The sequence below is a fragment of the Macaca fascicularis genome, chromosome 7, assembly GCF_037993035.2.
Source record: "Macaca fascicularis isolate 582-1 chromosome 7, T2T-MFA8v1.1".
NCBI classification, from domain to species: domain Eukaryota; kingdom Metazoa; phylum Chordata; class Mammalia; order Primates; family Cercopithecidae; genus Macaca; species Macaca fascicularis.
This window is the reverse complement of record NC_088381.1, coordinates 44,324,259-44,351,428: the sequence shown is the minus strand read 5'-3', so window position 1 is coordinate 44,351,428 and position 27,170 is coordinate 44,324,259. Positions and strand designations below refer to the sequence as shown.

The window sequence follows — 27,170 nt, the reverse complement described above, 5'->3', positions numbered from 1 at the left end:
GAGGCAGGAGGGTTGCTTGAGCCCAGGAGGTCAGGCTGCAGTGAGCTATGATCGCACCACTCCACTACAGCCTGGGTGACAGAGCGAGACTCTGTCTCAAAGATACAGAAAATAATAATAAAACTTAATCAATTATTATTTTCTTCAGAGACAGGGTCTCATTCTGTCTCGCAGGCTGGATTGCACTGCTGCGATCTTATTAGTTCATTGTGACCTTGAACTCCTGGGCTCAAGCAATCCTCCCACCTCAGCCTCCCAAACTGCTGGTACTACAGGAGTATACCACCATGCCTGGCTAATTTTTTTTTTTAAGTTTTTTAAGGGATGAAGTCTTGCTATGTTGCCCAAGTTGGTCTCAAACTCCAAGCCTTAAGCGATCCTCCCACCTTGACCTCCCAAAGCACTGGGATTACAGGTGTGAGCCACTGTGCCCAGTAAAATAATTTTTTATACTTTGTACAAACTGATACACATTTTATAAGTGGAACCCTATCCCCTATATTATGTTTTTTGTTTGTTTACTTGTTTAAGACTGAGCCTTGCTCTGTCGCCCAGACTAGAGTGCAGTGGCGCAGTCTCGGCTCACTGCATCCTCCGTCTCCCAGGTTCAAACAATTCTCCTGCCTCAGCCTCTCAAGGAGCTGGAATTAAGGCACCCACCACCATGCCTGGGTAATTTTTTTTGTATTTTTAATAGAGACAGGGTTTCACCACGTTGGCCAGGCTGGTCTCAAACTTCTGACCTCAGGTGATCTACCAGCCTCCCAAAGTGCTGAGATTACTACAGGTGTGAGCAACCACATCTGGCCTGAAATGTGATTTAAAGGAAATTAGTAAGTTTATTCCATGTAAATACAAGTAATATAATATGTAAGACTTTGTGATACATTATTTTTCCCCTTCCACATCACAGATTCTTCCAATTCCAACTTTTAAAAATATTGTATATTAGAATCACTAACCAAGAATTGAAGTATAACGACAAATAATTAAATATATACACAAGGATTCAAAAGTTGTAAAAAGATCAGTGTTGTTACTTTGAATAAGCAACACCTGGATGTCTGAGACCAGCAACAGCGATAAGAAAATGATTAGCAGATAGTTTGAGATACATACCATACTGGACAGTTTGGCAACTTAATTAGCTTGTCAAGAAAGCCGATCTCTTTTCTAAAAGAAAGGTCTCCTATTTCCAAGTGAATTAAAAGGAGAGGCTTGATAATTTAATTATGATGCACGCTAATTCATCCGTGGAAGTTTGGGTTCGATTTCGAGCAATAAAGATGCTATGTGGTTTGGTTTACAGTACAATGACAGTACCAATTTAACATTTAATCATCAAGGAGAAGTGGATGACAAAAGGCAATGCCAGGCATGAGTCGAGTGTGTCCCTTAACTTTGCAAATGGTATTTACTTAGAGAAAAGGAATTTGTTTACTTTCAACAGATACTGCATCTCAATTGTCTTGACCTTCCTCAACAAATTAATTGTAAAGTGATTAATGAAGTTCGAATGGAGGCTCTGGTTACACCAAAAGACAACTATACACCTCTGCAATGTTTTAATTAACAGCTAACACTTCAAATTAGTTTGTTGTTGCCACAGTAATTACCTGTTCCAATGACTGCATGGAGGAAGCATTTTTATGAGATATTTTTAGTGCTTGGTCCTTCAGTGTTCCATTCTGTTTGTGACCAGCACAGGCCTTCTTGGAACAGTCCCAGCTCTTAAAATTGAGCACACACACATACACTTTGCCATGGAAAAAGTTAGTAGCCTGGTGTAAGTTTTTCATATATTTAAAATAACAAAGAGCCCAGTACAAGAGAATACTTACTATCCATACTTTCTTATTTTATTTTATTTTATTTTATTTTTTGAGACATAGTCCCACTCTGTCACCCAGGCTGGAGTACCATGGAGCGATCTCAGCTCACTGCAACCTCTGCCTCCTGGGTTCAAGCAATTCTCTGCCTCAGCCTACCAAGTAGTTGGGAGCCGCCGCCACGCCCAGCTAAGTTTTGTATTTTCAGTAGAGATGGGATTTCACCGTCTTGGCCAGAGTGGTCTTGAACTCCTGACCTCATGATCCACCCTCCTCGGCCTCCCAAAGTGCTGGGATTACAGATGTGAGCCACCGCGCCTGGCCCCATACTTTCAAATTTCATTTGTAACAATAGGTTCTAGATGACCAGACAAAGAAGTTGGTCTTAACTTTTAATCTTAGTATAGAATTAGATAATTTATTGAGCTAGTAGGAAATACAGAAAATTATTTAACCTAATCCCCTTCTTTCATAGCAGAAGCACCCAAAAGCCAGGTTAGATAACTTATCCAAGCTCACACAGCCAGTGGCAAAGCCAAGACTGGAGACACAACAGAATATGCATATTTTAGGACCTAAAGGAAATAGACGGTGATGTTTGGCTGGGCACAGTGGCTCATGCCTGTAATCCCAGCACTTTGGGAGGCCGAGGCAGGTGGATCACCTGAGGTCAGGAGTTCGAGACCAGCCTGGCCAACATAGTGAAACCCCGTCTTTACTAAAAATACAAAAAATTAGCCAGGCTTGGTGGCGGATACCTGTAGTCCCAGCTACTCGAGAGGCTGAGGCAGGAGAATCGCTTGAACCCAGGAAGCAGACGGTGCAGCGAGCCGAGATTGCACCACTGTACTCCAGCCTGGGCAAAAAGAGCGAAATTCTGACACACACACACACACACACACACACACACACACACACACACACACACACACAACAGATGGTGATGTTTAATTTTTTTACCTGTATTCTAGGGCAGGAAAACACATAATCCAAAACTTACAAAGGTACTGACCTATTTCAATCAGGCAAAGGACCATTATATCCAAATTGCTCCAGGTAAGGAAGCATTCTGCAATCACTGCCAATCTATCCTGGGAGGCACAAGAGCAAAGCGGGTGGGCTCTGAAGTCACTGACAGCTCGAATCCCAGCTCTGCCACTTCTTAAACAAGGATTTCATCATCTGGCCTCTGGTTACCTCACTGATCTCTGCTTCTGCTAGTCTCCTTTATGTACAATACTCAACTGTTCCACCAAACGTGCTCCTGCCTCAGGGCCTTGCACCTACTCCTGAGGGCTGGGCCACTTTCTCTAATATATAACTGGCTTGCTCCACTGCTTCCTTCAGTCCTCCATTGTTCCTTTGTCTTTCCTACATAAAACAGCACACTCTCCCTTCATCTTCTTTTTTTTCTTTTTTTTTTTTGAGATGGAGCCTCACTCTGTCACCCAGGCTGAAGTGCAGTGGCATGATCTCGGCTCACTGCAACCTCCACCTCCTGGGTTCAGGCGATTATCCTGTCTCAGCCTCCTGAATAGCAGGGATTACAGGCGTGTGCCACCAGGCCCAGCTAATTTTTGTATTTTTAGTAGAGACGACGTTTCACCATGTTGTCCAGGCTGGTCTCGAACTCCTGATCTCAGGTGATCCATCCACCTTGGCCTCCCAAAATGTTGGTATTACAGGCGTAAGTCACCGCACCTGGCCACTTTCTTTATTCTTCACAGAGTTAGCAACACCTGATAAAATTTATTAATTTATTATGTCTCCCTCCACAACAAATGAAGCTCCATGAAAACACAGACTTTCACTTTTTTTTTTTTTTTTTTTTTTTTTTTGTTCACTGCTATTATTTCCAGTGCCTAAAACTACATCAGGCACATTTTACAAATAATCATTAAATATCTGAATGAATAAATTTTCTTAAAGTGCTCTAGGTCTATTTTGGTTTTTATTTTTAAGGCAATTTCATTAAGTTTTCCTAAGAAACTGCCCATTTTGTGTTATCAAATTTATCGTCATAAAGTTATTCATTGGATCCTGTTATTTTTAAAATCATTGTTATGTCTAGAATTATGTTCCCTTTTCATTCCTAATTTTGTTATTTCTGCTTCTCGCTGTTATATTTGATAAGCTTTTCCAAGGAACCAGCTTTTGGTTTTGTTGAATTGTTTCTTGAATTTTCACCTAATTAACTTTTGTTCTTCTTTTTTTTTTTTTTTTTTTTTTAGCTTTTGTTCTTTAGTATTTATTTCCTTCCATTTTCTTTCGGTTTACTCCCTGTCCCACCTTCTTGATTTTCTTGAGTTAGATGCTAAGCATATAATACCCAGTTATTCTTTACGAAGGTATGTATATAAACCTATCCTTTAAGAGTCACTTTGGTGCATGTCAGGAGTTTTCATATTAATACATGGTATTTGTGGTTCAGTTGTAAATATCTGTATTTTCATAACATTTCTCTAGTAATATCTTTTGCCTTAAAGTCTATTTTGTCTTATGTTAATATAATCACAACAGGAGCATTCTTTTGATTAGTTTTTGCCAGGTATTTTCCCCTACCCTTTTCTTTCAATTTTGCTGTGTCTTGGTATTTTAGAAACTTCTCCCAATACAGTCTAAAATAGCACATAGCTGTATTTTTTAAAATGCAACCTAATCTATTAGCTGCTAATATTACTCTACTTATTTTGTAATTACTGATATATTTGGATTTATTTCTACCACCTAATTCATTTAATTTACACCTATCACCTTCTCTCTTCCTCTATTATACAGAATTATTCTCCCTTTATTCCATCTGTTTTGAAGTTATGCATTCTATTCACTATTCACTGTGTTTTAGTTGCCCATATAACTTTTTAACAATCATACCTGACTTAACAAAATATAATGTTAATTGCCACCTATATCCTTCTCCTAAACAATATAAAAATCTTAGAACATTTTAACTTCAATCAAGCACTTCTCATCTTAACATATTATTTTGTCCAGTCTTTTTGTTTGACTTCATTTTAGATTATTACTATTGTTGTCTTATATAGTCAGATTTACTTAAATGGTCACAATTCCTTCTTCCATTTTATTCCTTTCTGAATTCAATTGGATGCCATTCTTTTATTTCTACTTACTTCCCTACCTACTAGATTTCCTACCCTGTGGTTTCATTTATCTATTGGTATCAACTACTCTATTGCCTTATATGTTCTGGTTATAAATTATTATTTCTCTTCAACAGTTATTTAAATGCACAGGTATGTACTCTAACTTATCAGTAGTCGTTTTTTGTTTCTGTTTTTGTTTTGAGACAGAGTCTCGCTCTGTCACCCAGGCTGGAGTGCAGTGGTGCAATCTCGGCTCACTGAAACCTCAGCCTCCCAGGTTCAAGCAATTCTCCTGCCTCAGCCTCCCGAATAGCTGAGACTACAGGTGCCCACCATCACACCTGGCTAATTTTTTTTTTTTTTTTTTTGAGATGGAGTCTTGCTCTGTCGTCCAGGCTGGAGTGCAGTGGCACGATCTCCGTTCACTGCAGGCTCCGCCTCCCAGGTTCACGCCATTCTCCTGCCTCAGCCTCCCAAGTAGCTGGAACTACAGGCGCCTGCTACCACACGAGGCTAATTTTTTGTATTTTTAGTAGAGACGGGGTTTCACCATGTTAGCCAGGATGGTCTCGATCTCCTGACCTCGTGATCTGCCTGCCTCGGCCTCCCAAAGTGTTGGGATTACAGACATGAGCCACTGCGCCCAGCCTAGTATTTTTTTTTTAAGCAACAGGGTCTTACTCCATCACCCAGGCTGGAGTACAGTGTCACAATCATAGCTCACTGCTGCCTTGAACTTTTGGGCTCAAGTGATCCTCCTGCTTCAGCCTCCTGAGTAGTTGAGTCTACAGGAGTGAACCACCATGCCTGGCTAAATTTTATTTTTATTTTTTGCAGAATGAAGGGGTCTCACTATGTTGCCCAGGCTGGTCTTGAACTCCTGGCATCAAGCAACCCTCCTGCCTCAGCCTCCTGAGTCATTGAGACTACAGGAGAGTACCACCATGGCTGACTAATTTTTATTTTTATTTTTTGTAGAACAAGGGTTCTACAAAAATGTTGCCCAGGCTGGTCTTGAATTCCTGGCCTCAAGCGATCCTCCAGCCTTGGCCTCCCAAAGTGCTGGGATTACAGGTATGGTGTTCACTTTATTTAACTATATTGTAAACTCTAATTACCTAACTATGCTGTAAATTCTTAATATAGGGTCTCTGTTGTAAGTTTCAAGGGGAAGGTCAAGGTCCATTTTGTTCATTACTATATGCTCAACCTCTTCCACAGTATATGATACATTCTCCTCCTAGATCCTTTTTTTCTATCTAATACTTAATGCATGTCTCTGATTGCCAGGCAATAAGCAAGGCAGTGTGGATACAGCAGAGAACAAATGAGATCAAGTCCCTACCCTTGTGATGTTTACCTTCTGATAGGGGCTGCCTGACAATAATCAAATAAATATACAATATGTGAGGTGGGGGTAAGTGCATTGAAAAAAATAAAGGTAAGGATATAGAGACTGATCAACATTAGGGACATGCTATTTGATATTAGGGTTGGGGAGGAAGTCAGAAAATGCCTCTCTCTTCAGGTTACATGTGAACAGTATAAGAGCACACCATTTGGACATCTAGGGGAAGGGGAGTCCAGGTAGAGGAAACAGCAAGTTCAAAAGCCCAAGGTGGAAATGTGTGCTTGACATGTATGCAGAAGCAGAATAAGCAAGAGGGCTAGCTGGGGGAGATGAGGTCAGAGAGGTAAGGAAAACAGACTGTGTAGCACCATTTAGGCCATGGTGAGGACTCTGACTTTTATTCCAAGTGATATAAGAGGTTATGAGCAGAGGGGGAGACCTAATATTTTAGAAAGATCACTTTGGCTGCTGAGTGGAGAGAACACATTGCAGGAAAGCAAGGATAGAAACTGGGAGGCTTCTGCAATAAAATCCTAGCAAGCAGTAATAGTGGTTTTGAATAGGGTAGCAAGAAAAGAGTGATGAAAGGTGGTCAGCTTCCTGAAATATTTTTGAGGAAGAACCCACAAGATTTGTGGGTAAAGGTATATATAATCTGAAATAAAAAGAAGGATGAAGAAAGACTGCAAAGTTTTTGTCCTTAGCAACTTGTAGAATAGAGTTTCCAGTTACTGAGATGCAAAAAGCAGTAAACGAAGCAGGTTTCTAAAGAAATCAAGAATTCAGTTTTAGATAATTTTAAAATGCCTAGAGGACATCCAACTGGTAATCAGATGTGAGTCTGAAGTTCAGGACACAGGCTAGGGCTACAGACATACATTTGGACTTCCTCAGCATATAGATGATATGCAAAGCCATGGAATTACACACTCACTTAGGAAGTGAATTAAACACAGAAGAGGTGTAAGGACTGGAACTGAGGCTCTCTAAATTCAAAGGTCAGAAAGATGAGAAGAAAACAGTAAAGGAGATGAGAAGGTACAAACAGTAAGCTAACAACAGACCCCAAAGAATGGGGTCCCTGAGGCCATGAAAGTTGATGTTCTATCTACCCGAGTGCCAAGTGAAGTACTTTGCACAAAATGTTCAAAAAACATGTGACTGATTTCAAAAGCAATACTTAGGGACAAATCCAACTGACTATATTACCTACTCTTTGAAATGTTAAAGATGAGTCTAGTACAATACATAAAAGGTTAGAGGTGTGCTCACCTTCATCTAAACTGTTAATGAGAATTTATTAGAAGATACATCGTTACAAAGAGTAAACTGAATTTCTAGAATAATCTTTAAAGGTAAGGAAAACAGGCAGGGCACAGTGGCTCATATCTGTAATCCCAACACTTTGGGAGGCTGAGGTGGGAGGACTGCTTGAGTCCAAGAGTTCAAGACCAGCCTGGGCAACATAAATTATACCTCATCCCAACAAAAAATTTTAAAAAATTAGCTGGGCATGGGGGCACATGCCTGTGGTCCCAGCTACTTGGGAAGTGAGGTGAGAGGATCACCTGAGCCTGGGAGGTCGAGGCTACGGTAAGCCATGATCGTACCACTGCACTCCAGCCTAGGTGACAGAGTGAGGCCCTATATCAAAAAATAAATAAAAGTGGCCGGGCGCGGTGGCTCAAGTCTGTAATCCCAGCACTTTGGGAGGCCGAGACGGGCGGATCACTAGGTCAGGAGATCGAGACCATCCTGGCTAACACGGTGAAACCCCGTCTCTACTAAAAATACAAAAAACTAGCCGGGCGAGGTGGCGGGCACCTGTAGTCCCAGCTACTCAGAAGGCTGAGACAGGAGAATGGCCCGAACCCGAGAGGCGGAGCTTGCAGTGAGCTGAGATCCGGCCACTGCACTCCAGCCTGGGCGACAGAGCGAGACTCCGTCTCAAAAAAAAAAAAATAAATAAATAAAATAAAATAAATAAATAAATAAATAAAAGTAAGGAAAATAAATATGTGAAAATAACATGTTAAAAAAGTCCACACAGGACAGAAGGGGGAAACAACCTGTGTTCAAATTCCAACATCTGGACTCCCACACAAATTTATGCCATGCATAAGATCAACTGCATCTGGATTTTACCATGTTTACTAAAATTCTTTATGCCTAGAATTTCAAATTCTAGGAGAACCAAAAAATATGAATCGTCCCAGCTGACTCTTGTTCACAAAATAAATAACCTGGAGCTGATCATATATTTTCTGATAAAGCTGGTACAATCTCATACAATTAAAGTAGGCATCTATTTTCTACGGTACTATTCTGCATATTAATTTCTAAACATATTCCAACCAAATTATTTTAAATTATGAGCAGAAAGAATTTATAATAGGGAGCATATGTGCTTTCCTAGTGATTGTGAGGTAGGATATAATTAAAGAAAGAATGGGGGAGGCTGGCCTATAATCTGACTATAAATATTTCAGATTTCAGCATAACTGACAATATCCTATGTCATAAATGTCAATTTATTAGCAAAATAGTTATCAAAATGAGTATGGAAATACCCATTTTTTTGCCTCTTGGAGAAAAGACCTGGAGCGTAACTGCATGTATAATGACTTTTAATCACAATGGCAAAACAGGAACACTGAAATGACAGTATTGCCACTGTTCTATGAAGGACACAGGGCACTTCCTTCATTAACCACATGAACTAAATGCCACTGACTTAAATTCTACTTCTCACATAACATACTTCAAAGAAGGTTAGTGAAAAGAGGGACACAATTACTTTGTGAATTATTTATAGAGTGTTATCAATTGTTGAAAGGTTCTCCAAATGGATAGGAAACCTAAGAAAATAATCCAGCCACTAAAATAGTGAAAGCAACAGTTAGGATTTGGCTCAAGAAATAACCAGTAATTAAAAAGAGATGGTCTCATTCTAGGTAAGCAAGAAAGAAAGTGATGGTTATTTTGTTCCCTGTGTCTCTTAGAGAACAGGTAGAAGACAAGAAAAACAGTGAGCAAAGGCTATCTTAAAATAAATAAAAGTTACAAATGTATTTGTTGTTATTAGCTCATTGCAGAGATAGCTCACTCTCTCAAATAATAACATCAGTTCTTTGTTTTTCATGCAAAGATTTCACAGCTTGCGAGATATCCTGTATTCCCTGATTCTCTATTCTCTGAACGCCCTAGGGATTTATAGGACGTCCATCAGAGACATGGCAGAGGTAAAAAGACAAAGGAAAAGAAAGCTCTCTGAGATCTGATTCATTACGAAAAAGTTTGATCAAGACAAGACAAATAAATCATTGTCTAAAATGCAATTCTTCATTCTCCTCATTGGCACAGAAAGTTAAGAGTTGGTCACACTCAGGTTCAATTATTAAATCTACTTCCTTATTAAAACATGGCATTGGTTAAAGCTTATATACTGTAGGATCATCAGTTTCTATACTTACAGAGATGATGCTTCTTTGCTCTTTGTGTGACATTTTATTTATTAACCAAAAAAGCCTCTGCTTTTATGTAAATTTAGAATAACAAGATACCAGTCTTTCTTCAACTTAGAAGTTTCCATTTCAAAGACTTTATAGTGTTGGCATAAAGGAAAACTAAAACAAAAAGAAAGAAGATGGTAGAAATCGAGGAGGTTAAACTATTAGGAGATACCCCCATGAGACTACTACTTAAAACAAGGAATCTGAGAGTTGATTGTATTACATTTTCCCAAAAGATTATAAGGCTGAACAACTCTGAAGCTAATACAAAACAAGCAGAACGTTTCTCTGCTGTATAAAGCACATGAGTACACAAATACTGACACAAAACAAAAATCTTTTAGTATCTTGCGAGATTAATTTTAAAGCCCTCTAGATGTCACCTTTTAATGCAATAATATCGTTTCAGTAACTAAATGTAAACTAGCTGTGGTTCAGCTAATGAAAAATATAATTTTTAAACTTTAAATTAAATACATTTAAATTTTTAAATTAAAATTTAATCCTCTAATTGCTTGGCCTTTTTAGAAATTGTTCACTTGGTAGGTTTATTTGAAGGTAGATTTTATTAACACGTTTAAGACTAATGGCCAAGCTTCGAAATTTCAACATTCTGTCACATACTAAAGTAGCCATCCACAGAAATACTTCAAATAGTTTCAGGGAAATCAACACTGACAGTTGTTGCCTTCCATAATAGATAAACACATTAGCCAGGCTCTAGCTGTTAAAATAGGAAATCCAAAGTAAACAGCAGTTGTAAAAAGAAGCTTTTATGTAAACTGTACTAGTTCAAATAGCAGTCTTTGCCAACCTTCCTTCTGCCTAAAAACCCATTACAGATGCTTGACTACTGATTGCAAAATAATCTGTGGTTAAGAAACAGGCCAGGCACAGTGGCTCACGCCTGTAATCCCAGCACTTTGGGAGGCCGATGCGGGCAGATCACCTGAGGTTAGGAGTTCGAGACTAGCCTGGCCAACATGGCAAAACCCCGTCTCTACTAAAAATACAATAATTAGCAGGGCGTGGTGGCACATGCCTGTAATCCCAGCTACTTGGGAGGTGGAGGCAGGAGAATCACTTGAATCCGGCAGAGGTTACAGTGAGCCAAGATCGCACCATTGCACTCCAGCCTGGGCAACAAGAGCAAAACTCTGTCTCAGAAAGAAAGAAAGAAAAAACAAAAAACAAAAAAACAGAGCCCCTCATACTGTTTAGGTCTCAAGTCAAATATGTTGTTAGGTCACAGATATTAATTTCAAGATAACTGATTGTACATAGGGCTCATAAATCAACCAAATGGATGATATAGGGAACTTGGCTAGATTAGAAAGATTTTCGATAAGAGAAAGCTACTGTAACTCTACATTTGCCATTTCTTCTTTCTGTTCACTCTGGCTATATACCCCTTTTTACTCCCACACCTGCCTCAGAGTTAATGTAGTCATCACTACCTCGGTATTTCTTCCCCAAGTTGATGTGGCCTGGTTCAAGCCTTTAACACTCTCCACATCAACTAGAGTAATGTCTTTTAATATATGGTCTAAATACCTTTGAGATCAAGGAAGCTACAGTCACACTGATCTCTTGATCAAGGATTCTGAAAGAATGTAGTGGGTAAACAGAGAAGCAAGAGATATAAAGTCTAATGATGAGAAGGAATGAAATAACTGGAATTGTTAGAAAATATATGTGGGGAGGGGGGAATAGAAATACCCTGAGGATTAACTAGCTAGGAAACTCTCTCCTGAAACTTGATAGCCATCTAATCTTTGCTCACAGTTTCTGGGAAAACTAACAACAAATTACTTTCCAAAATCAGATACATAAATGGCTACTTCAGAAAACCTCCTTATTCTAATAATTAACATTCTATTGTGCTTCATAGTTTATAAAACATTTTACATACAGTAAAGCTATTTGATCTCCACAAAAATTTGTGAGGTAAATATTATTATTATCACCACTTTATAGATAAGGAAACCAAGGCTTGGTGAGGTCACTGACTACTTCACGATTCCTATCTGTAAGTACTGGAGTGGGAAGTACATTTGGGTCCTCTGAAGCCAAATCCAGTGCATGTCCCAACAAGCTTTGTGTAAAAATAAACTGGTTGCTTCTAGATCCTCTAATTTCAGTTGTCTTCAACATTCTCTGGATATGGTCAGTGTTGATTTTTTAAAAGCAATAGGGAAAATCGATTGAATGGCTCACTTTTCAGAGTTGCATTAACTTTTTCAGGCCACTGGGGTACAATTTACTAAATTACCTCTTCTAGAACACTAAATAGTACCCTAGTGGGTCAAAGAGTAAATGCACCTCTGAAAAGTGAGCCATTTCTTCCCTTCTTCCCCGTAATATCAGATGTAATATGTCCCCTATGACAAAAATATTAACCCATTTCCATTAAAAACTCAAGAAATTGTCCCACACTAGATAAAATGAGTATGGAGAAGCTTCCCTAGGGAGCAGAGGAGCAAAAATCTCTCTTCTATAATCCTGCCCACAATACTGTTGACAAGTCAACATGAACTTACATAAAAAATTTCTGTTTTTCATTCAATGGAGATTTATTTTAATCAAGACCTCAAAACAGAATAAAAATATAAATTCAAAGCTGATGGTTTCCAGGGGGCAGATGCAGAGGATATCATGATGGCTAGTTTCATCCTGCATTACAGTGTTTAAAAATAAGCTCAAGCATTCATCTTGCTTATGAAATAATAGATATATCCCAAACAGCTGGTCTTTCACATATATCATTATACAGTAGGTAATCTCTCTGACTGAATGAAACAAACATTCCTTGGCTGGCAAGTCAGCATGTTATTACTTCTAATCTCCATAAAAGCAAACTCTCTGATACATTTTTGAATTGTCTTAGGAATAGCTATTGAGTGATTTAACATTTGCAAGATACCTTAGCAAAGCCAGTCTTTTAAGTTTTCTGCACTGTTTGTGCCTTACTCTTCTGGAAGATGGCTTTGCAATGAAAATAAGACAACTTTAATTTAAGAATCATCCAGCTTCTAATTAAACTGCCATAGGCAGCTGGTTGGATAAGTTTTAATCAGTTTCAATCACCTATTGATTGGAATACTGAAGCCTAAAAAATTAAAAGTAAAAGATGATTGGGGAATTGTCCCATCTCAGAACAACAGTAGAGGCCTCTGTAAATAACTCCTCTTTTAACCATCAGCTAAATGAACACTTCAATACTGCAGTACAAAGTCTTCTGCAAAATTACTTTAACTAACAAGCAGAAATTTATCAGCTTCAGCCAAAATCAATGCTGAAATCAATTTGAACACTGGTTGTGTCTAAAGGGGCTCATTGGCAATTTAGGGAAATTACACCATGTAAATGCCTGTGCTTTAATTGAACAGTTTCATCAACTAGGCTGTGATTGCTGTCCATTCATTTATTCACTTTCGCTGCAGCTACCATTCTGCAAAGAAATGGCTTTTGTCAGGCTGGAGAGAGGCACTTTATCTTCATTTTGTGCACTTTTGTGCATAAAATAGACTTCATGAAATGGGCATATCATGACTAGGGTCAAAAGAAACCAGGAGAGACTTTTCCTTTAACGTAAAAACTGAACAGTACAAACTACCATCATATCTTATACCATCCAGGGACAGTGATCTTTAAACCAATAATAAGAAGGAATCTGAGTGACTTCCCTGCATGACACTGTGCCTCTAGGTTGAGGAGCTATGTTCTGCACAACAGAAGGAAAGTATTTGGACTTTAAAACCCAATTCCACAAATGTTCTTTACGAGATACCTTTGTGGAGTTACAAAAATATATAAACTGTGTTAGAACATTCTCCCTCAAAAATTGGGCAACATTCTGTTTTTTAAAATCCTTTGAGGTTAGTCAAGGGAAGGTGCTATTCTCCAATCCATTTAGAAGATTAAAACTTAACGGTGTCACATATACTTTTAAAATACGATAGGAGGAGAAAGCAGAAAGAGGTCTATATGAGAGAAGGGAAACTAACTTCCTTATAAAGATCAGCAAGCCCAAAATATTTAGATTCCAGAAATGATTTAAATACACTCATAAACTAACTCACAAAATCATGGCAATGAAAAAAAAAGAAAACCAAAGATAAAATTTCCAGGGAGTTATCTGTTGAACGGACTGAGGTTCAGAGATCAGCATAAACATTTCTGACATTGGGCTAATCAGTTATTCAAAGATTACAAGTTCCAAGGAAGGAAGCAGGAAGGGAGACAGCTGTTTGTTCATATTGGTCATCTATAACATACATGTGCCTGTGCCTGGTGTACAAAATAAAAATTCAAAGTACAGCTGAAGTATATCTGCTAGAGACTGCTGGCAGAAATTCTTAGGTTTGCATATATTCTGTTTATTCTAGCTCCTCATGGAGTCAAAATGTGGTTATTTACCAGGAATGGCATTGGGAAAGGACTAAGAATTAAGAAAGCCTGGGTTTCAGTGGTGGTCCTATCCTTGACTTGGTCTGAATCCTCAGGGAAATCCATTCATTTATCTGTGTTTCCGTTTCTTCATAAATCAAATGAGGATGACGATACCTACTGTACTCAGCTACATTCCCACACAGCTGGGACCATAACATGAAGCCTGTGATTGGGGGCCACTGTGGAAATGTAAACGCAACCACAGTGAATCTGAGTACCTCTTGCATCTTCCATGTATGGGGGCAGGTAGGGCCTTGAAACATTTCACCAGACTCCAAAGGAGCAGGGAAACTTCTCATTTGCCCCTTCAGTCAGTTACCCCAGCTGTTGGGCTCTGCAAATACTCACTAAGAATTACCTCCAAAAGAAGTTAAAAGAGAGAAGAAATAAATGATGTACACAAACTTAACTCGGTACATGTGTCTGCGGTAAAAATTCATTCTATAATTTTATCCCATATATGGTTTTCTTCACCACTTATAAAGTTTCATTTGCTATACATTTTGTTGCTGAGGCCATGTAAAATATATTTTATTCATAATATTTAGATAACTTTTCTGAAAATTTAATTATGATTTAATAAGTTTTATGTTTATTGGCTAAGTATATTGTTACATTTTGCTGCTACAGTTAACTGTCGTAATAGAATCAGTATGTTTGAGAACCTCACACAATACATATCTTCCAAATACATTAAGCTTGTTAAAATGCTATATTGATTGTGTCCTAAAGCAAGTTCTAATTTTGTGTGAACATTTTTCATTTTATTATTTAAATTCACGAGACAAAAACCATTAACTGCTTTCAGCAATAGCACTGTACTCTCTTTTTCTTTCTTTTTGCCATACTGACAAGGAAAAGTAAGGAAATTTTAGGGTCAAGAAGACAACATGATATAAAGTCACATTAGAAAGCAAATTAATTGTTTTTTTTTTTTAATGTTTAATACCCACAACCTAAATTTCTATTGCTATTTCCTTCTCAAATTTTACAAACTGCTCCTCCAATTCAACGTTAGTGTACAAATCAGAACCTAAACTTATTTCGCTCTAGTAAGGCAGCAATTTAACAGAAACATGGTCTCCTACATCAAAGTAACCAATGACAGAGCAAAGAAAAAAAAAACTGTGGCAGAAAGTTATACACAGTAAATGCCTTTTGGACTTTCCAGTGAATTATTTTCCAAAAAAGCAATTTAAGTAAATACCCTAGATGCTATGGTACACAAATATTTGCTTGTGCAATATGCCAACCGAGAGACTACGATTTTCTAACATATCAAATACTATAAAATAGCTATAAAAAACGTAACGTGTCTTATAAATCAAGACTCTGCTAGCACAACCATATAATTAATCCAGGGATTCAATTATTAAATTATAAGTTTTTGGTAAATAAGGAGACCCAAAGGGTAGACGAAATAACAAGTTACGTTGTCATAACTGTCAGCCAAGAAATGGATGTTTTAACATCTACTAAAAAGCCTCTAAAATTAACACCTAGAGATGACACATCATTGATTTTTAAATCTATACACTGATTTTATATCTTACATCCAAAAATAATCTGGGTTAAAAGTTAGGAAACTCAGAGAGTGAATGGCAAACAGAAAAACCTTGGCTTGGGAAGCAGGTGTCAGAAGACCTAAGTTTTATTCTTGACTTGATCTTGGGCATGCCACTTAGCCCTTCCAAGCTTTATCTTTCTCACAAGTAAAAAGAGGGTAACATACCTTCTTAGCAAGGATTTAGCAAGGACTAAAAGACCCAGGGTGATCAAGCCCTGTCCATCTCTCCACCTTCCCCAGAGCTTATTCTACTCCAATTACACAAGTTCATGCCTATCTTAATCTTAGGGTTTCTGCCTGAGTGGTTACTTCTGCCTATAAGGTTCTTCTCCCAGATTTTCCCAAACTGATTCCATCCTGTCTTTAAGTCTCAGCTCAAACAGCACCACCTCAGACAGGTCTTCCTGAGCACCTCTTCTACATTTTTTAATAGAACATGCAAGGTCTATATAATCTTACTTCAGTGTTTATTGTCTTGATTATTGTTTGCCCCACTAGTGTGAGCTCTGGACATTGCCTATCTGACCTTGCCTATATGTTCACAACTGGACTGCACATGCTTGGAATAGTCCTTGGCACAGTGACAGGATGTTCAGCAAAAAATGAATATAGACTAAACAAAACCAAGCAACACCTGACATAAGATTTTTATGGTAACTGAATGCTGAATTTAGTTCTGGGACTTTAGGCTTGGGAGAAATCTGTGCAGTCATCTCATGTCCAGGTCAAAGTGGGAATTCTTTTCTCAGCCATTCTGAACAACAGCCACATCATTCTGCTTAAGGTAGAGGAGTTCACCACTTCCCAGAGTCACCCAGCAATGAACAACACATTGTGTCCATCCTTAGGCTGTGAAGAATTTGCCTCTGCAGGTAAATTCCTGAAACACTCACTAAGTGCCTACAGTAGGTAAGGCACTGTGCTGGGCGCTGTAAGGACTCCCACCAAGATAACCTAGACATGACTCTCCTCCAGGGAACACAACCCAGTGGGAAGAAGAGTAGAAAGAGTACATTAATCACTCTAACCAAAGGCCGAGTGTCACAGAGACATTCAAGACAGGCCATTTGTGTCTAGTCTTCAGAAGAACACAAAGCAAACCTGCTCCTCATCTACAGAAGTGCCCTTCAGACTTTAAGTCAGCTGTCACGGAGCCCTTTAATCTTCTCTTCCTCAGAGAAAAGTTAGCCAATTCCTTTCAAACACTTCTCAAATGCCAATTCCTCCATGAGGCCTTTCCTGATCCTTCCTGAGGAAAGAGCCAAAAGCCATCACTCCTTCTTCAGCCCCCAGATTTGTGCACCATACACACAGACAGGTGGCCCAGACTGTGAGGTCCCATGCGTACCTGAGGACAGAACTTATGCATCTATCCAGACACAAGTTTTGAGGCTAGGCTGTCCCCAACATCTGACACAGAGCCCTCCACCATAGCACATGCTCAGAACTTGGCTGCCTGACAGATGAATGAAGGAGGACTGAACAGGCACAATTCCCCAATCCCTCATTATTCTCTCCATTGCTCCTCTGGGTGCTCTCTGAACTGTCCACATGTCTGTGAACTCAGCACCCAGAACTACATACAGGAATCCAGAATCCAAAAGTGACAGACACTATGTCAGTCCCTGATGTTATGCCTTCTTGGTGTGGCAGGGAATAGATTTCAAATGGAAACTAGATATCTTGCACCCTATAATACAGAAGTGTGCTAATGTAATGTTTACCCAATCACAACCACTTTTACTGGGGACTTTAAATGTCTTTATAAATAAAAATTTGTTATTAAAATATTAGAAAGAAGTCTTGCCACTTCAAAACTATTTTTTTCCCTGAAAGGAGATGAAGTTGAAACACTTAGACTCAGCAAATTCTTACTTGAAATATTACCATAATGTATTGATTTTTACCAGACTCAATTGACTGAAAAGTTGTTTGTATAGCAATATTGGCCAAACCAATATACTAGAACAATTTTGTTACCCATAGTAATCAAGTGCATTTCTGAAGTATAATTATACTGTCATAAAAAATAAAACCAAGATACCCTTTTCCAAGCAATAAAACAATAAAGGCTATAAAACAGAAAGAAAAAAAGGCTAAATAAATGAGATTTTTAAAAATGAAATTTAGTGTCTTTCAAAAACACTACTGCCTCTTCTTCCTTCCCTTAAGCCAAGGTTAGCAGAAAATGATCAATACTTCAATCTCAATAAACTATTTCAATAATAGTTAATTCGGGTGGAAACAGAGTCTGAAAATCTCTTCTCAGCGACCTGTGACATCCTGTCATGTTGGTTGGATGCCAATAATACATCACTGCCATAATGGATATGAGCATGTATGAAGTTATAGGAACATGGAGAGGTGGGGAAAAGCAAAGGTGGGAAAGGTACAGAGAACCATGAGCTCAGGTTCATTCCTTAGATTAAAATCGATACAATACACATTATTGTATGAAACAAACCTATAACAGTGAATGCTGAGAGAAGGAGAGAAGGAAACATACATAATTAATTTTATTTGACAAATATTCATTGATTTTCTGAAAACATTAATATCTTTGCTTGTCACATGATACTATAATGCAATCCAGCCATATACAAATATTTAATTTTACATTAGGATGATGTCTTGTTTGCTTGTTTAAAATATGATCTTGGCTGCAAGGAAGATTCCTTATGTGATTAGAAATTTAAAGTCCAGGCCGGGCGCGGTGGCTCAAGCCTGTAATCCCAGCACTTTGGGAGGCCGAGACGGGCGGATCACGAGGTCAGGAGATCGAGACCATCCTGGCTAACACAATGAAACCCCGTCTCCACTAAAAATACAAAAAAATTAGCCGGGCGTGGTGGCGGCGCCTGTAGTCCCAGCTACTCGGGAGGCTGAAGCAGGAGAATGGCGGGAACCCGGGAGGCGGAGCTTGCAGTGAGCCGAGATCGCGCCACTGCACTCCAGCCTGGGCGACAGAGCGAGACTCCGCCTCAAAAAAAAAAAAAAAAAAGAAAAGAAATTTAAAGTCCAAATAAATCAAACCATCATTCTAGCTCTCAGGTCAATTTTAAAACCCTTTAAAAACTACTCTTAATTTACAAGATACACATCATGGAAAAATATATAAAAGACTAGGGCCACTGGCACAGCCACAAGCGAAGCTGGGGTCCAGACCTCTTGCTCCCTCTTTAAGTTTCACACCTTCAGGTTGGCTGGTCAAAGAGGAAAGTCAAAGTTTTCTGGGTACTATGTGGTTCCCAATATTTTCACCATCAAGGACTCTTTTCATTCTGTTTCCTGTAAGGAATTCCATGTTTTGAAATATTCTGTTTACTAAACAGCATTTAACTAGACAATTATGTATTTTCTCATTTTATATAAATGACCATCAGTCCTTCTAATTTTCATTAAATAAATCATATTACTATAATGAGTTAATATGATTCGAGCTCCCAAACACTAATTTAACATTTTAGTTGGCCTCTACAGTCAAATCACAAGTGCAAAAAACACAACCTAATAGGCCACAGGATCGCAGTTACCACCTCCAAGGACCATCCCCAGCCCACTGCCCAGCAAATATCTCTCTTTAGATAAGGCAACAGAAAGGAGGACAGACCAACATCTTTGAGAATTACAAATCCTTCCCTCCTCTTATTGTCTCTAGATAGGTTCAAATTAATTCCTAAGTAATGGTATACATTCAACCTTCAAAACACCATGAAGGCAGTATCTATCCTACCCATTGTATCACTGAGAAAATTCCAGATCAGACTCTTACTCTATCCTGTGGGAAGGAGTTGGAGGTAGAAAATTCAGTTTTCAAACATCTTGAGACTAGATTATCTGGCCCCGAAGCTGAAAATATGAGTCTTGGCTTGAATAACTGGCATTAAGGAAAAAATAAAATAAATCCTTCAGTGATTGCTGGCTAACTGACTTACCATGATTTAATCCTCAAAGTTAAATATTACTTCATTTCTGACCCAAAGTTTGAGTGACTCCATCAAATGATATACCAAGGAAGCAGAGTCTTAGAGACTGGCTTTGGAATCAATGTTTCCAAAGTCACTATGGCTGTTAATTTCTTTCATTTCCATGTGACATATTATCCAAGAAAAAGAGACAGTGACTAGTGAGTCAACAGATACTAAGCACTGAAAGTTTTAACATTTTAAAGAAAGTTAGTCATTCGAATATCAATCTCCTTAGTTTGGGTATTCTTATTCTTCTAGGTCAATGTTCTACGGCAATTGTACAGCCTCTCAAAGTAGCTAGATATGAGGAAGATCCAATTAAAGAGCCCACTAAAACCTCCACTTGCCTCATTCTCATTTCAGCCAAGACGTACAAAGGATCTATTTTATCCTTAAAACTGTGCTGGGTACATGAGAAAACACAAGAAAACAAAATGGACTCGGCTTGACCTTGAGACAACACCGCCTGGGGGAAGAACACCAAGCAAAAAGAAAAGAAATGCTGTATAGAGATCTGGCTTTGCTGCTGAATGGCCACATGATAAGCCCTAGTTTTTTCAGTGGTAACATGGGCTTAACATTATACCAGCTGTCCTATAGCAATCCGAAAATAAATTAGGATTAAAAAATACTTTGAAACTTAAAAAATCATTATATTTAAGATAATATGTAAGATATCATTATTCATCAAGCAACTACAGAATAGAAGAAAATATAGAAGTATAATGTGTATAACGTAAAGGCAGAATTTCTCAAAGTTAGTTCAACACAACTATAATTCTGTGAGATGTTTATAGATGTTCCTCAAAGAGTCCCATGGCTGGCTGGGGGCGGTGATTCACGCCTATAATTCCAGCACTTTGGGAGGCCGAGGCAGGTGGATCATGATGTCAGAAATTAAGACCATCCTGGCTAATATGGTGAAACCCCATCCTTACTAAAATACAAAAAATTAGCCAGGCATGGCGGTACATGCCTGTAGTCCCAGCCACTCAGGAGGCTGAGGCAGGAGAATCACTTGAACCCGGGAGGCGGAGGTTGCAGTAAGCCAAGATGTTGCCACTGCACTCCAGCCTGGCAACAGAGCAAGACTCTGTCTCAAAAAATAAATAAATAAAAATAAAAAAAATAAAGAGTCCCATGGCAAAGTCAGGGTAGGAAGTACAGAATGTAAACAATGTTCCTATTATTAGCACTACCATTACCAGTCGTTAACACTTAATAAGTGTCAGTCATAGTGCTAAGCCTTTTACGGATCATCTCATTTAACCTCACAACAACCTAGGTACTATTATTTTTTTTTCTTTTTTCTTTTTCTTTTTTTTTTTTTTTTTTTTTTGAGACGGAGTCTCACTCTGTCGCCAGGCTGGAGTGCAGTGGCACAATCTCGGCTCACTACAACCTCCACCTGCCGGGTTCAAGCAATTCTCCTGCCCAAACCTCCTGAGTAGCTGGGACTACAGGCACCTACCACCACGCCCAGCTAATTTTTATATTTTTAGTAGAGTCGGGGTTTCACTATGTTGGCCAGGATGGTCTCAATCTCTTGACCTCGTGATCTGCCTACCTTGGCCTCCCAAAGTGCTGGGATTACAGGTGTGAGCCACCGTGCCCCGCCCAACCTAGATACTATTATTATCCCCATCTTACAGATGGGAAAACTGAGGCATAAGACATTATATAACTTGCCAAAGGTTACGTAGCTAATTAGTGAGAGAGGCAGGATTCAGACTAAGAGCCCTCACACTTAATCACAACACATACCATTCTCTACTTTCTCAACATTTTTTAAATTCATTGTGAATCTCTCAGAGGGAAATAGAACATATGTCTTTCCTGAATTTATTTTTTTTGGAGCAACCTGTAGCACTTTAGGAAATGGGGCAACAAGGAAAATACATTCCTTACCTTTTCCTAAACTTTTCTTCTTCCTAGGCTTGAGCCATACTTTAAGGTATTTCCTTTATGTTCCATGTAGCCCAAATTAGTAATCCAAGAAATACCAACTTAAAATTAACTGCCTAAGTCACTCTCACAATATAGAGCACAGCTCATCAGGAGACAGCACACAGAATTCACATTACCATTTGGTTTAAATGTCTGGGGCCAGAATTTCATATTGTACAACTGTGAAGCCCATCTACACCTAAAGGAGGAAAATGTATCAACTGTTAAATCATATACACTGTAATTACACATGATTACAATATCCCTTAAAATTCCCAACCTTCTATCAAGTGAAGTGAATAAGACTGCATTATTAAACTTTTGCTTTGCACTTATTAGCTTTATTACACTTTAAAGAAAAAAATGGAATAAGCCCATTAGGCAGTTTTGTTACCAATGAGTGTATTTTCCAATATTTTCTTCATCTAGTTTATGTAGCATAGCCTATAATGTAATCACGCTGTTTGAAAAACCACATTTTTTTTTATCACCGACACCATTAAGGTGAACTTAGTATAGAAGAAACTCAATCATAACACATCAAACACTTAGTTTTATAGAGACTTTAGTAAAGTGCATCCTCATTTTTCAATGATTATATCATTTCTTTGTGCTGTACTAAAAGCCAGGGATATAAGAACAATAATATAAGCTGAAGCCCGAGCAAAAATGATACCCAACGATCAATGACAAGTGGTTATGCAATTTGGTACCTTCACCTCCCCTCTTAAGAATCACACAGGCAATAAGGTAAATACGCACTAAAATTATCAGGATATTGTCATTCACCACCCATATGCAATCATGTCAAAAACATTACATCTTACAACACTTACAGTGAGCATTAGCAATGGTAGCTAAATGAGCTCTTAGGATAAGTTCCTAACATCACACACAGCATTTTAGCAAATCAAAAAACTTGTGGCAAGGACATATAGAAGAATGGTCCCTTTGACATAGTAGCCCTAATGAAAGAAGTTCCAGCCATGCTTCTTAGCTAAAAACAACGTTAACAGAGTGAAGGGGGAGTTACTGTTTAATGGGTGCAGAGTTTCAATTATGCAAGATGAAGAGTTCTGTGGATGAATGGTGTTGACAGTTACACAACAGTGTGAATGTACTTAATGCCACCGAACTATACACTTAAATATGGTTAAAATGGTAACTTGTGTTATGTGTATTTCACCACAATTTAAAATAACAATTTTAAAAACAAAATTAACATAATTTCATGCTGTGATTTTCCCTTGGTGGATGGGCATGTTTTTTCCACTTCTCTGTACACTCCCCGTTTTAAAAAATAAACCTGGCCAGGTCTGGTGGCTCATGCCTGTAATCCCAGCACTTTGGAAGGCCAAGGCGGGTGAATCACGAGGTCGAGAGCTCGAGACCAGTCTGGCCAATATGGTGAAACACCATCTCTACTAAAAATACAAAAATTAGCTGGGTGTGGTGGTGTGCACCTGTAGTCCCAGCTGCTTGGGAGGCTGAGGCAGGAGAATCCCAGGAGGCAGAGGTTGCAGTGAGCTGAGATCGTGCCACTGCACTCCAGCCTGGGCAACAGAGCGAGACTTCATCTCAAAACAAACAAACAAATAAACAAACAAACCTATGTTTTAAAATAAAGGATTAAAATGTCAACATCTAGAATATTATGTCTCGTAAAAATTCTGCTGGAGTTTCATGGTCTTATGCTTCTTCCCTTCTAGAAATAAGCTAGGACAGTAAGTTCACAATAGACCTTCAATTAATATAAAACTAAAGGTTTGCTGAAATAACACAGATAGGTAGGTTAGGAGTCTAAGGAAACATTTTTGAATTCAAGTTGAAGCCAATAAAAGGAATACAAAGAGTTGCCAGAATCTTTCTTATTTTATTTGGCTATCAGCCTAAAGGCATTAAGAAGAAAGGTTCAAGCTTTGAAAAGTGAACTCAATAGAAGCAAATCAGATTGTACATGTTCCTTCTTCCTCTTTCCTTTCTATGGGCACCTGAACTCAAGAACCTTCAGAACACAGTAAAAATCTAAATCAGATAGTAAGGAAGAGAAGACTAAGATGAAAAGATGCCATTTATACTGGAGGTTGCGTGGGAAGAACACTAGTATGATCCAGGGAAGCAGAATAGTAGCCGCAAAAATCATTAGACACATTGGACCCCAATTTTAAGGGCCAGGCCCAAGGACCAAGGAACATGTAAGAAACATGTTCTTATTTACTTCTCTGAATTATCATAGTGGAAGGACTTCACTTTCAGACCAACTGTTCACAATACTCAGTCATCTGCAGGAAAAAACAATCCAAACATGTGAACATAAGCTCTTAAAGGACTATATTCAGGAGAAAGGACTCACATCTTGGCTGTATCTGCAAAGGGCACTGAAGCCCTGAATGGGTGGCTGAATCAGATGACTTCAAAAGAGCTTCTAAGCCTGAGAAATCAAATTCCACACCAAGGCTGCATCAATGAGTAGGGGATGTTCTGGAATTTTGGGATGTGAACCTTCATGGTCATAGAATAGGGCAATTTTTATCTGTATTCATGTGGTTAGTCAGAACTTAAAATTCTAAGAATATGGGTAATCGATTAGAAAATAAGTTAATTATTTTACAACTCTGGAAATACATATTAATACCAATGTTAAAGTATCTGTGGTTGTGACCTAATATCACAACCATAATGTGATGTAGGATTAGTGTATACATGGAAAACCGCTCTCTGGAGGAAAGTTTTATTATTCCCTCAGGGCCTTCTTACAGAGTATGGATTTTTTAATTCCTAGTGGAATATTTTTCATACACCATTGCAGACTATTAAGTACCAGATATTACATTATGTAGTTTAAACTTTGTACTACTGCATGAGAAGACTTCCCTGTCGGAGAACTATTTTTTATGGCTAGCATTTTTTAATATGAAAATGAACATTCCTTTGGGGTAAGATCACTGCAACTGGAATTTGGGAGAACTTTATAACTTAACATATTCATCAATGTGTAGAAATTCTCTCAGGGGAATGGGGTGAGGAGAGAAGAAAATACAACAGGAAGAAGGCTTTTTAATAACTTATAGTGTTGACACAGGGCAAAGCAATGGTATTTATAAGGTCTGGCTTCCACTGGGCATAACTGTAAACAGGCAGGGGACTAGTGTAGGATGCTAGCAAGTTAAAAAATAATAATAATAGTGTTAAAAAGCAAAGGAAAAAAAATGCATTAAACTTCAGGCCAGTTAAAGGTACACTTACTAATGGTGGACTATTAAGTACACACCCAGGAGAGTTGCAGACTCGGAAATATTAAAAAGGCAATATAAATGCACTTTCCAGGCAATTCTTGAGAAAATAGATGTCTTGCAGAATTTTGGAGTCAAATATGGAAATAAAATCTAAGTGTTAGTGGTCATTTAAAAATCTTTGCCACAGAGAACTTGGATACTCAGTATTTGGAAAAGCCGATAGAAAGTTTAAACAAAATTGACTACTCACTTGTAGACTGTGCCTCCGTTGCCATGACCAAGAGTGTCCCGATACCGTATGTCTTGTTCATTCATCTCCACAAGAAAGAAAGAAAAAAGGGTGTCATGCTGTGGATGGAAATGTCAAGGAAAAGCAACTCTGGGCCATAAACAACAAGCAGTCTGGGTCATTTCAAGTTCAGCTGCAAGAACGAGAAGATCAATACAACATTTGCTGTCCAATTTATAAAAGACGATACCAAGGGACAAAGTGATGGAAAGTTTAATGACAATTTGTTTGCCTGGGTCATTTCATTAAAGTTTGATAAAAGGTGTCAAAATGGAATGATATAACATAGCTCAAAAGGGTCAGGTCAGAGATACTGATAAGAAAACAGTCTCCAGTACTGCATATAACCAATGCCAAAGAGCACTGCACATAACCAAAGTCAAACTTAGGAAGACAACACACACACACACACACACACACACACACACACACACACACACACACACTCTCAGTAATCTAACGCATGATCTGTAAATAAATCAGCCCTAGAAAACTCCTCAGATGACCCCCATAATTAACATTTAACAAACTAAATAATGTTTATGATTTTCCTAGAGTACATATCGCTTTTCTTTGCAAGTAACAAACTAGTATACAGCAATAATTAGGCAGAAATCATATTATGAAGATGGCAAAGTACCAAATCAATGCACTTAAGATGCACATATAGTCGGATATTATAAAGGAAAAATACATAGGCATGTAATTTTTATTAAAGTCATTTTCATAACTTAATATATAAAAGTTTACATGTTTTTCAAGGTTCTATAAAACCCATTATACCACAAATAACTACTCTCATTTGTATCATGAATAGTAGGTAAATTATGTTAGTGCCCACAAAATAAAGTTTTAGAGTTTAGAGAGCTCCCTAATTATTTATCAAATGACTTTAAGACTAGTCGGACTTTGATGCATTCAGTAATTTTCTACACACTGGTCCAGATGCTTAAAAATTAACTGCCAACTTTATTCACTAAGTGGATTTAATAAAGGTGTTCTTTTCCATATAGCTAAAGCTTGGGGAAAGCCACTGTAAGCCCTGAAAAAAAAAATCAATTTCCAGGGAATTGCACTGCCTTGCATGGGCAGAAAATGGATGGAGTTTTTAATTCAATATCACTTGGAAAAAAACCAGTTTGCTCTCAGACCAGTATAGTAAAGCTTTAAATATTTTGCTCTACTCTAAACTTCTACCAATTGAATAAAGCAAGGGTTCATTCACCAAGGGAAATATTTTCCTTCTACACATTTCTGAAGTTGAAGCTTCAGAGAGCTGTGATAATTAGGAGTACAATGCAGGTAACAGAAACAGCTTCCTTTCCGAGCCATTTTACCAATCCCTAAAAGAATACTGACAGATTAATGTGCAAAGGCCAATTCAGCACCCAATTTAATTGTAGTACAACCAGATTGATGCCCTTTACAATCAGCTAATTATTATATTCAGGGTCTGTGAAGTAATGAAAAACATGCCAGAACAATTGGCAACTATTTTCCTATTTGAGGGAAATTCTGTTCATCACTACCTCTATATTACTAATACAGAAAAAAAACATTTGAAGCTGTATAAAAGGTGTGGCATAAACAAAATAAAATCTCATTATTCTGGACGGAATGATAAATTTTAAAGCAGCATGAAGAAAAGTAACACATAAAGTGACGAGATGCTAAACTAGCAGAACTACTGTTTGGTTTACTTTGATAAATGAAGGATACGTAAATAGCAGTATCCATTGGTGGGCACAAATAGGCCACTGGGCTAATTCCCTTAGAACATTTCTCTAGGTAATCTAAACGTGTCTGTAACAACCTGATTTGTACTATTAACTAATAAGCTACACTCTCATCAAGGCTTGACATAAATTTCTAGAAGAGACATTTCACTCACTCAAGTACACAAATTCTGAATTTG

The 27,170-nt window shown here is 38.2% G+C and overlaps 1 protein-coding gene across 17 annotated transcripts in view; it reads right to left on the bottom strand.

The window, feature by feature from the left end:
• MAP2K5 (mitogen-activated protein kinase kinase 5) overlaps positions 1-27,170 on the bottom strand; it is a 264,267-nt gene that overhangs the window by 182,656 nt on the left and 54,441 nt on the right. For all 17 annotated transcript variants that reach the window (XM_045395630.3, XM_065548107.2, XM_045395631.3 and 14 more), the window contains one exon: positions 25,217-25,281. In XM_045395630.3, the coding sequence (XP_045251565.2) occupies positions 25,217-25,281 (65 nt within the window). The remainder of the gene's footprint in view (positions 1-25,216; positions 25,282-27,170) is intronic.